Source organism: Nestor notabilis, unplaced genomic scaffold (genome assembly GCF_000696875.1).
Source record: "Nestor notabilis isolate BGI_N333 unplaced genomic scaffold, ASM69687v1 scaffold29102, whole genome shotgun sequence".
In the NCBI taxonomy this organism is placed as follows: Eukaryota; Metazoa; Chordata; class Aves; order Psittaciformes; family Psittacidae; genus Nestor; species Nestor notabilis.
In genome coordinates, this window is record NW_009917454.1 from 12,898 (window position 1) to 25,477 (window position 12,580).

The 12,580-nt window shown below is 37.4% G+C and overlaps 1 protein-coding gene across 1 annotated transcript; it reads right to left on the minus strand.

Moving 5' to 3' along the window:
- Positions 1–312: 312 nt before the first annotated feature.
- DNAJC12 (DnaJ (Hsp40) homolog, subfamily C, member 12) lies at positions 313–8,380 on the minus strand. The gene is made up of 5 exons (XM_010009244.1): positions 8,170–8,380; positions 6,136–6,214; positions 3,650–3,789; positions 2,386–2,587; positions 313–517 (listed from the first exon to the last, which is right to left on the minus strand). The coding sequence occupies exons 1-5, from the start codon at positions 8,245–8,247 to the stop codon at positions 423–425; spliced, it is 594 nt and encodes a 197-aa protein (XP_010007546.1). The 5' UTR covers positions 8,248–8,380; the 3' UTR covers positions 313–422.
- Between the last annotated feature and the right edge of the window lie 4,200 nt (positions 8,381–12,580).

The following is a 12,580-nucleotide window of genomic DNA, read 5'->3' on the forward strand; positions in this document are numbered from 1 at the left end:
AGTTTTGTTTAAAGCTCATTGTCATATGGCTTTTGGCAGATAATTACTCAACAGGATGATTTGCTGGAGTCTAACATTGATTTCTGATTCTACCGAGAGTACGTTCTTTATAACATCACAGTATTAAGGAAAATATTATCCACTACACAATATTTAAGAGTACAAGAAATAATATATAGGATGTTAGATAACTTCACAAAATTACTTTATGTTAATACTGAAAAGGCCTTCGCTTATTAAAGTTTGCTCATTAAACAAAAAGACCTCCACCTGTAATGCTCATATCATGTGTGTGAGCAAACCAGTATTAAGACATTTATTCAATGTTCACATCACAATGCATGAATACAAAATACAAATAACTTATAACTGCTGACAAAAAAAAATACTGAATTGTTGAACAGATGATCTCACGCGTACTTTTAGATCTCATAGTTTCTGAATTTCCTCAGAAGCTCTGATGGAGCATCCCCTGACCAGCGGAAACGCAAGTGCCAGTAATTTGCCTCTGAAAATCCTGAGATAAAAAGAGAACGACAAGTACATTATTATAAGCATTTTAAAACTAAGCTGTCTGAAGTAATACTCTATAATCTTCCCAAGAAAAAAAGTAAAAGAATGGTTACTTCCAGGGACAGCAGGGACAACCTCTGTATTCCTGGCACTATTTGAACAAGAACTCAAGCCAACACCGATCTTCAAGATACACATCAGCTGGAAAGAGTCTAAAGGAGAACATCAAAAAAATAATGGCTATCCAGAAAAAGAGGACTTACAAAGAAAAACTGAACAAATTGCATTTGCCTAATCTAAAGAAGAAGGGATAGAGAGTGACATGTTGAATCTGCATTTGCCTAATCTAAAGAAGAAGGGATAGAGAGTGACATGTTGAATCTCCAAGTACATGAAAGGCAGCAGTGAGGAGGAAAGCCACAGATGGCTCTTTCCACACAAAAGGGAGTAAAAGTTTTTCAGATTCTGTGCAAAGTTTGTATGATTTACGGCCTGTCAGTGCCAAAATGTGATCCTTCCGTATTAGGAAGCTGAAACCTATTACCAAATCTTGTGTTAAAATCTCTTACTCAGGCTGAAATAGTTATATGGGCTTGTAGTCCATAATTCTTACAAACAAGCAGATAGGAACTGAAAATATCCCAGTTTAAAAGTGGAATCCTATATAATAAATTTTCCCAGACCAAGATAAAACCATTATCAATGTCCTAACAACAAGTATGAATGCTGAAGTGCATACATGCCTTGTCAAATATATTTTAACACTTATTAATATAAATATACGCCTACTGGATAAATTAAGTAGGCATTTGATGGGTTTGATATTTTTCCAGTCAGATCTCTGGAAATTAAATTATAATTTAAAAAACATGAGAAAGAAGATGTCTGCAAAGAAAGATCACCATTACAAGGAATGAGATGATGGTTTCTTTACTTTGAAATTTTATTATTCTACAAATACATTAACAATTTAATTACCAAAAAATAGCCAATAGCATAATGTTATAAAGCATATTTTTTAAATATAAAAGTTTCAGTTGTGCCTCACATACATTTGTACAATTTTCTTATCTATTTTCTGCATTCCACAAATGTTTGGGATTCAATTAGGTTTTGCTATCCTCACAGTTCAACATAATTTCCTGTTTGATCAAGCTGGAAAGAAATGACAGGACTTTGTTTAATAATAGTTCTCTGATAACATAAGCCTAAGATCATAAACCCCTGAAGAATCAAGCAGAACAGAGGGTGGCCACTTTGGTAAGTGAACTTTGATTCAAGCATCCAAACCTAAGCAGCAGGCAGGAAATACTAACTGGTCAAATGACAGCTTTTGAACTACACATTTATTCTGGTGCATGCACTGTTTAAAAACAAACCGTTCAAATACAAAAGAAACCTTCAAGTTTCAATTTTTAGTCTTCATTAACTCATCAGATGCAAACTGTGCAGAAATACTGAATGATGCATAAAAAGAAGTAAAATTTTATTTAACAGTTTTTAAAGTTATTTTAAATAAAATCACTGAAAATGATTGGGCCCCTCCCCTTTTTTTCTTTTAATTTTGATATAGCAGCAAAACTGAACTTTCCATTTTGGTTTAAGAAGAATTTTCTACTTCTCCAGTTTCAGGGTTTACTAGCTAGCAAACAAGCAAGCAAACATGGGGTAGGGAAGAAGAAAGGTCTGAAAGCTTCAAAGTTAAATTTATTATAAACAACATAAAACCCAAAACAAAATCCCAATCCAAACCCACATTAAAAAAGCTACCAGTTAAACATATTATTCTGGAGAAGAATTTCTCATGACAAAGCCTGCTTTTCGTGCCAAATCCTGGATAATGCCTATTCTGTAACTTCTGGTTTCACTTACTTGGGGAGTCTGGATTCTTTGAAGACCGTGGTTTCCCATCAGGAATTGCAACATCATCTTGCTCCCTGTTCCCATCTGACAATCCATCTTCATCGTTTTCAGTCTTTTGGGTCCAAATCTCACTAGTTACGTTGTTGCTATTATTCAACTCTGGAGCTTCCAGCATTTGGTCCTTCTTATTTTGGACAGCCCAATGCATTGACTAAAGAAATGCAAAAATTACAAATAAAGAACAAACTACTATGCTTTAAAAGATTTTTAGTGAACTTCTCTTTTCTTTTTTACATTGTTGTAATACATGGTTAAACAAACCACGCATTACAGAGAAGCTTGCAGGTCAATAGCATGGCTAATTATAGAAACAGCATTTGAGAGGATAGTTTATGTCAGGGGATGAAGAACAAAGTACAAGTGCACCAAATAATTCTAAAGGTCTTTTGACCAATTTCTTCTCTCATGTCTTGGCTTTAAAAAGCGTCTGGCTTTTTAAAGAGGGCTTGAGTGACTTAGGAAGTGTCCAAGTTGTCTTTGACTTCAAGGTGCCTTTTGAAAACAAGATGATATGGAAAGATTCACTATCGAAGTCTGTGAAATTACTTCCACTTGGAACTGAACTAAGCTCCATAGGATACTTTCAGCAAGCATTTAAACTTAGGCATAATGCTTTAGTTGAAGAGGCTCTCAAGCTTCTCTCGTAAGCAGAATTGAGGTGGGCAGAATTGGCAATGGAACTATTTATTCACCTGCCCTAAAACATGACCATGTAGACTTGTAACTATCATTCACCATCGGGGGGGGGTGGGGGGGGGATCAAATATTATAGAATTAGGATCTACTAAGAATATGCTACCAAATTAATTCACTAACAGAATTAGGAGGCAAAACAACCCTCAGAACACTTGTCTCTGTCACAAATCACTCCACTAGCCTATCAGGGCCCCTCTGAAGACCTGTGTGAAGCCCAGGGTTCCAAGCAACCTAGATTTTTCAGTGAGCTCTTTATTTCATCAGATAGCATGAAAACCTATCTGATAAGCAACATACCAAAAGGAGAATATATTATACAAAGATTCTAGATTTAATCTAACTTTGAAAATACTAAGAGGTTCCCACAAAGGCAAACTGTGCTGAGGTGTTTGAAAGCAACCCTCAAGTTCCTTAACCCTGAAGTGTTGTAACTCATCCCCCTGCTCACGCCCACATTTTCTCTGGACCTGCCCTGTCTCCTTCTGCTCCTGAAGGCCCAAACTTAGACACCACCAACCGTTTTCACAGAATTGCTCAAGGCCTCCCATTGCTGGAACGGAATGGTAATTTTGCTTCGCCGCCAGTAATCGTAATGCGCACGACTCTCTTCATTAGTAAGAATCTCCTTAGCTTGCTGCAGCTTCTGGAAATTCTCCACTAGAACAAAACCCAAAATTATACTGAAGCCAGTATTTCTTTTCAAGTAAATTAATTCAGATGTGAAAGGAGATCTGCCAGCAAAGGCTTAAAGCAAGCAGAGTAAAGGAGGTAGAACTAAATCACAAACATATGTATGTGGTTGTTCTGCTTACAGCTTTGCAGAGTTTAGCTGACTTTAGGATCATAGCACCTGTGGTGGACAACTGATAACCTTTTCAAATGAGGACTAAAATGCTCATTTGTCTACCTGCTTCAAAATCTCCTAAATTTAAAGTTCAGAGAAACTTACAGCAGGCAAAAGGCACAAGTCGCCCCGTGCAGACTTCCTTTAAAAGGAAAATTAAACTAGTCAGAATGCTTAGAAGGAACATGCTTACATCGACAGCAGCAAGGAAGTTAGAGCAAAGCACACCACCAAGAAAACATAAGCGGGGGGAATGGGATGGGACACAACACACAAGCAAAAATTGACAAACAAGAAGAGGAATCTAAATATAAGTAACTTGTGCATTTTATTAGGTATGTTTTCTACATATACTAAAATGTCTTGAATACCAGGCTGCATGAATAAGAGCTCTTTTTTTTTCCCTATAGGGTAATTTTTCATTAAATGGTTACTAAGGATGCAGCTGCATGTTACTATTTGTAGAAGGGCTATAAAGATTTAGATTTTATCTGAGTCACCTGTGTTACAGTGATCTATTATTATTACTATTCATTTATTCCAATTTACAAATTAGAGAGATTTCTTTGAAATACACTAAGCCCAAACACTAATCAAAATTGATAACTATAAATCAAAGAACAGGTTGAGGGGGCAGTTCTATTAGGTTTCCTTCTTCTAGTGTTAATTTTCAACAAATAAAAGGTCTGGTTTAATTACTCTTTACTGGACTTTAAGATGACTAAATAAAAAAGTAAACTTTCACTAGTACTGTAAAAAGTTATTTCAAATAAATACAGCATGTTCAGGTAAATGGAGCATAAAATTTTTCTTCTTGTCAAACAAGGCTGCTCCAACATTTGTCACTTGGCCTCCTTCTTTTCACTTCAATTAATTGGGGTGGTGATGGTGTGAACCACATGGACAGTGGGGTGGTGCAAACAGAACAGGACCAGGCACTGGAACAGTCTCTCATTTCCTCCTGCAATAGCCAGAATTTCCAGCCAACAAAGTTGATTACATTGGTTTCCTTAGCACTGGTGCAATCATTTATAATAAATGATTATTTACCAGGTTACTGTTAATAGGTGGTAGATAGCCTCTTAGACACCAATCTCAGGGTTTCCTTGTAAGTGAGTCTGAAAATGAAAACCCCCACCTATTTCACCCTTTAACCTCCCCACCGCATCAGCTCTCTGATTCTAGGCTAGGATAGCACATCAGTAAGGTAAGCCAAGCCCTGCTGAGAGCTCTGCTTGAGGCATTGGAGCACGAGTCTCAATTAACATCTACTATATTCCCAGCTCTGCAGCTTCAGAGGAGAGTGTGGATGAAGTCAAACTCAAACAAGTAGGTAAACTATGATGTTCAGTTTATGCATATGTTGTTCAGCTTATAGGTAAAGTAATAGGAAGAATCCAAAGGAAAACTTTTATGCATTAATCAAAATTAGAAGTATATTTAATTATTCTACATCAAATTTTTGGTGGGGATCATAAATACGACCAGAACAACCTTCACTATAAGAATATAAACTACTCAGATATTGGTGAGCACTGATTAGAGCTATCTTGTGGTTATGAATCAGTAAGATTGCCTCCAAATAACTCAGGTGCTGCTTAGCTGTCACATGTATGATGAACTGCACGTTTTCATAAAAATAATGTTAGCTGCTGTTCTGCAAACAGATGGCTACTCATCTGGTGCTGGTTTCTCTTTATTTCCAGTCATTAAGTTACATTAAAAGAAACTAAAGTACATTTAATGTGTTCCTGATGGCTTGTTCATGGAAGCAAATTAACTAGTTGACGCCAGTATGGCACTTGAATGCCACCGAGCATGGAAGCAAGCCAACTTCCTAGGATTGGGAAAGGATACATACCATAAATAATTTCTAGATTAAAAGATGTTCTACCACAGAAAGAAAAAAAATGTTAAAGTCCTAGGGGAAAAAAAACAAATTCAAAAAGTGTCTTCCTGCTCTAGTGTCTAGGAGTGTGCAAGTGTTAGAAGTTAATATTAAACTTTGCTATTTAAAAACAATATGCTCAATACACCTGATAAATTATATTGGGGAAAAAATAATACTTCATAAAGTTCTAAAGCTGAATTCAACATCTTAGTCATGTTACAATAAGAAAACAGAAAATAGATTGTTTTTAAGGGGGAAGAATACATACCTGCTTTGGGGTTTCCAGGATGTTTGTCAGGGTGACATTCAAGGGCTTTGATCTTAAATTCTGCAAGAATCTGTTCGACCTAAACAGGATGTTGAGACTTTAAGTGAGTAAACACATACACACAGAAACTATTTTCAAATCTGCCTTTTGAAAGGGCTTGGGAGAAACAACAGAGAATGCTGAAAAATTCTTTCCTATTAATTATTACAAGCTTTAGTACACACAAAATCTTAGTTATATAAAGGGGAACTTAAAATATGTGCAATAGCAGAGGTGTAGTGTGGATGCCTTCAGTTAAAGAAATCAGCAGAAATAAAAGTTTATACAAAACCTAAGAAATTTATATAAAAGATTCAGTGAGGTGTTTTACCAGGAAAGGTATCTAATACCCACTATATATTAATAACACTGTTCATGGAAGAAGGATGTAGCTTAAATCTCTCCTGTTCCTCTCAAGTCAGAACGTGAACTAGGTGTTCCTGAGCTCAATTCTACAAGAAGGATGAGCATGGATGTTTACTTCAACACAGGGAAAAATCTTTAGGAATTGACACTATTTGTGCTTAAATTTAACCAGGTCAGATGAAGACCAGAATATTCAGCAGCTCAGATGAAAGTACTCAGCTGGGAATATGCTGTATGTGCCTAAAGAAGCCTGTGCTGCTACAAATACTTGACTGCGTATGCAAAGTAATGTGACTGCAAAACACCTGTAATGCGTCAAATTTCTGTTAGATGTTACAAGTAGTGTGCACCATCCTGAAGGAAGGCAATCGTGGTATTCAGTCAACTCATGATCCGAATTCCTACTCCCATGTCACAAATAATTCAGTAACATCTGCTGCTTCTCTTAACAAATAATACTTAACATTATTTTTCAGGACCCACTAGCATTTATTCCATCTTTTTAATTTAATTTTAAGCAATTTGAAAAATCATTATCACATGTACTTGAACTACTCATTAACTGCTAAGCCCTTAAGGAATTAGTGCGAGGTAGAAAATAAAGAAATAGCATCTGCAGACAAGTCTCCGCGGAAACTTTAACGCCGCCCTCTGCTGGGATGACTTTTTAGGAGTTATCTCAGAAAAATCTTTAAATTGCCTTCCGTACAGATCGAAGATGCTCGTTAGTATGCTTTTGGTGACAGAAATGACAGAGGTATTTTAGCAGCATTTGACCACTACGACAGATGAGAGCATCAGATTAAATTTTCTGGGAAAAATACAGCTTTTACCCACATTGAATACATCCATCATTAATCAAAACTCCTTTTCCAAAATTCCAAACTTGAAACACAGATTTCAGTTAATATAACAACTAGATCAAAAAATACTAGCATACCACTATCTTAGACTATCAAAAAGATTTTATGGGCACCTTCGAGAAAAAAAAACCCACTTGTTTTAGCAACAAAATGTTCAACAGTTGCTTAGCTAGATCTCATTATGAAGTATGTATCTGCTACCAAAACAAACTAGTAAAACTAGTATTTGAATGTGACTGAAATTAGCATTTATTAATTACTAATACGATGAATGAAAGATACTATTGTTTTACCCAACCAATGAATATTTTTAAAATTATGTATATAACCTGAGAAACTCAATAGCATTATCAATTACCTACACCTATGAACATTCATTGTATTAGTTGCATAGAAATAGCTTTTTTCATCCTTTATATTAAAAAAATACATTATTTGAATGTTGTCAAATTTAAGCAGTTGGCTTATGATTCATAACCATATCACATGCTGAACTAAACTAATGAATAAACTATTATTTCAGCTATAAAACAATCCAGCTTTATAGGACACTTTTAATATGAGCTTTATTCTAGGATCTTAACATCGGTATACAGATCAGAAAATTGAGCTTTACAAAGGGAGATACTAAAAGCAACAAGAAAGAAGGTTCACAATACATTTGAGATAGTCCTGTCTGCAGACGTAAACAACTCCAAATCTCCCCTGTAGATAAATAAGCACACTCAAAATATTAGCTGGGAGGGGAGGTGGGGAAGGCTCTTACCGTAGACAGTTCATCACATCCTAGCAAATCGTAATAATCTTCCAAGTCATTCGGTCTGCAGTTCAGAATTGCATCCATTTGGACTAGTCCAGACGGCTTTTTCAACTGAGGCACAGAGGGTGTAAAACAGAGTATCACTACAAAGCTCACGCAAAGGTTTACAAGTAACCCAGAGAATCACGCAGCTTCCACCTAGGTCTGCAGCTCTCTCCAGTGACTTTTAATACCGGCAGCTGACACACATGAATTTTCTTGAATCCTCGGCTTGCCATTGGTCCCTGCAGGATGCCAATCTGGTTGCACAAACCTGCTAAAGGCAATGCTCCCTGGGATTTGTAGTTGCCAAAGTCATTTCAACATACAACTGCAGGTCTTGTCCAGACTGAAGAAGAGTTCTGGCTACTAACTAAAATGTAACTCTGTTTGAGATTTAGATCACACCATCACGTGTACAGCAACTTAAAATGAGGCACATACTTACAGGCTTTCCTGCACCTGAACCTACATATGCTAAAATACACTTTCTGCTTAATTTGTAATTTCAACTTTTGCTACTGTCTTTGTCGAGAGGATTATATGTCTAATTACAGAACAGAGTAAGGATTGCTTCCAAAATAATGATTACTGGGCTGCAAACTTTTGTACCAGCCTTGGTAAAGCCTTGCAGGGTTCTGTCAATCACTTCAAGGGTGAGTTTTCACTCTTCAAAGGCTATCTAGGGTACATGCATAGCACTCTTCAAAAACAAACAGCTCTTGTATATCAGTTACACATCTGACAAAATTAGGACTATGAAAAGACAACATGAAATACTACTATCAAATTAAATAGACTCTTTCTCATGCTAAATTACCTTCAAAATGTGTCTTGAAAGTCTGTATGGTGTGCAAAATACATTCCTTGTACAACGCATCTTACGTTGAAGTTAAATACCTTTAATTTTGACATGTAAGTAATGATCAAGGCCTCAGCCCGACAAACACTACAGACATCTTTAACCATAGTGTCTCCTATGATCTGTTGATTTTAAATCAACATTTCCTATATGTAATACTAACCACTTGCTGAAGTCTTTCCTCTGGACCCTAAGGAGCTCTGGTTTTACTTTTCCCATCCCTGCAAGAGCTTTGAAATCCAAGATGTTTCACATCATTAAATACCACTGATTCTGTAAATTAACACAAACAGATGCCATGAATAGTTTCACCATTTTAGATGCTATGACCTAGTAGGCGAGTCTATGCAGAACAAACACACAGGGGGTGACCAAGGCTAGAACTAATGTGTTCATCAATGAAGGACCTACTGGCTATTCATAACTGATTTTAAGATACTGAATATATAATTCCTGCATTTACAAGTGCTGTATGTTATTATCTATATTATTAATCTTCTGTAATTAACTACATATTAGTGTTCCACTGCTTTCTCTTAAAGGTTGTATTGTCTGAAATTTCCTATTTTTACTGTATGTTCAGATAGCCTATTAAGATTATAAAATATATAAAGTACATGAAGAAAAAATTATATTCAGTGGCAAAGCACAAGCCTCACTGAGATCATTTAAATCTGTTTAAAAAGCACTACTGCCATATTTCTCTCAGTAAATAAAATAGATACACTTTCTCAAAGTGGAAGAATTACCAGTTACAAATCTCTCCCTCTCCCCCATTCATAACTTAATAGTAAACCAGAAAAGTATAGGAAAGGAAGCCTTTTAGCAAGACACCATGTAAATATTTAAATAGATTGTACTCTGGGGGAGGATAAAAAACAAACAGCTGTCCCTCTTTCCAGCTGCACTCCTGACATACTGTTCTTGTCCAAGTACTTCTTGCGTATTTGCCTAAGGTGAAAGGGAAGGCTCTTTAACCTTTTGTCCCTCCAGCTTTCAGGGCCTGTTTCCATGCTGCAAGGTGAACTGCAGGTCCAAGAGCGGAATTTGGATGACAAGACCCTGAGATTTGCAAGCGGCTTGTTCACAGGGAATTTGCTCCCTGAAGCCTTGGTCCTGTCTGTACTCTTGTCTGTTCAGACCAAATAAACAAGAGCTTCGATCCGAACTGCAGCAGCGACCATACCTGTGCTCCCTCACCTCACACACATTCCCCCCCAAGATTTCCAGTGCTTGGGGCACAAAGGGTCCCACAGTGCAGTCTGAGGGCTCATGTATGGGGGTCACAAAATCCTGATACTGAGTAGTAAGTTTCTTACTGCTCCTATCAACTTCAGTGGGACAACTCACAGCATCATCAAAAAAAAAAAAAAAGTAGAGCAAGAGAACCTGTACATAATATGCAGAAAAAATAGACTGCCTTTGGGACACACACCTTTACTTGAAAGAGAATTACAGTGCAGGAGATGGCACAGCTCCTGTAGCTACACATGGTTTGGTTAGTGTTGCTCAGAATGTACAAACAGTACTGAAAATGAGGAAATCTCTTATTTGTTTTGTGTACCCAACAACGAACAAAACATTTCCATTCATTCCTAACACATCTCAGTATTTTTGCTTGTTTAGAGCCAAGAGTGAAACTAAATTCTGGTTCAGTGTAAGTGGAGGTTTACCATCAACTCGTGAAAGTCATAAATGTCCCTTTAAATAAATCAGCAAGATCTGGAAATCTATTTGGATTTATTCACATAAAATTTATCAAATCTTCCTTCTTAACTGACTTCAGTTGTTTTGCTTCCTGAGGGCAGAGTACACATTTTCAAGAAGTTCAAGACACAATACAAGTCAAATTGAATTTTGCATTTCATGCTCCATCTCTGTTCCCACACATGCTCCACGTTGCAGAAATAAGAAAGGACCTAAGCCCTACCAAACTGACTTCCCAACTTAGGGGTAACTACTGCAACAACATCACTAACATGTATAAAATGCTTTCAATATTAGAGTCAGCTTCAGGATCCTTGAATCAGTTCTCACAAAGCTTCAGATCACACACCTGTATGACTTCATATTTTCTTCCTTAGAATGCAGTCTTCACATTAATTTTTTATTTGATGCTTATTTAAGTCACAGCTCTCCTTTGTATGCTGACAAACCATCTCCCACGTGCTTTTTAAGAAATCTGAATCTTCCCTCTGCCTCAGTAAGGAGAAAGAATGCTTGTATACAAATTCACACAGAATAATAAAAATGTTCTGATTCACATCTGTTTACTTCATAGCTTGTTTCTGAGAAAGAGACAGTGTCAGAAATGGCATGTACATCTTTCTGGGGATTGTTATTACCTGAAAGAACCGGGGGGGGGGAGGGGGAGGAGTAATCCCCCATGATACATGTACCACCTATAAAGTCAGTTATCTATAAATACGTTTTGAAACCAAAACACCACGTATCAATATTTTTAAATTTAAGGTTTTTAAAAGCTGTTGTTATCAAGGCCTGCAAGGGAGAAATTCTACCTGTGTGATCTTGGTCATGCCAGTAACTTAGTGATTCAGTTATATTAAATTCACTGAAACTGTTCTGCAAATAGTTTGTGATGTTAAGCAGTAATATCAAAACAATATTAAATTTGTATTTATGAAGTTTAGATAAAAATTCTGTGTTAGTAAAAGTCCTGGGCACTTGGCCGAGTTCTATTCTGACAAGACTTCCAGGTAGAAAGACACTGTGTAAGAAAGCCCGTGTGTGGTACCTCTGTATTTAGTATATGGTGGTGGTCCACAACTCAGCATCAAGGTCAGCCACTAAGGATTGTCTCTACAATTTACACAACAGAAGAGATGACTGGAAAAACCTGGGTCACCACAGCTATTGTGCACAGCCATGTGCACATCCCACCACGGAACGCTGATGTGAGAAAGAATGAATTTGTGAATGTCGTTAGAGCAAATCCCAACTCTCACAATTTGCCATCAGGTATCTCACACATTATGTGGGCTCCAATCTTAAAACAGCTGTTGTTCGGAAGACTGCTCAGCCACCCACTCCCCTAAAAAGACTTCATGTAGCTCAGGAGTTCAAGTACCATCACTCTGCCTTTAAACATCCCTACCAAAAACCTTAACCTGTAGAAGCAAAACTTCTCCCAGGCAGTCCGCACACATGCCAATGTCATCAGCAGAAGCTATCATCCTGCAAATACTGCTCTCCTTACCCCCAGCTGTTGACAGAAAGGCAGGAACCGCTATGACCCTCTAGGTAGCGCGGCCCGACTGGCAAACAAGCTCACGGGGAGATTCGCACGATTTTCCCCGGCGGGTTCCACCTCACCAGGTGCTTACAGACACATGGCAGCCCAACAGAGCGCCTCTGCAGCCTGACGCCTGCGCCAGGCAACACGTTTGTTCCTCGAGAAGACGCGTTCTCCGATACTCTGAATACATGACGGAAAGGACCGGGGGTTTCTCAAACAGCTTGTGACAAGAATACTACTGAGACCCGTAAAGCCACACC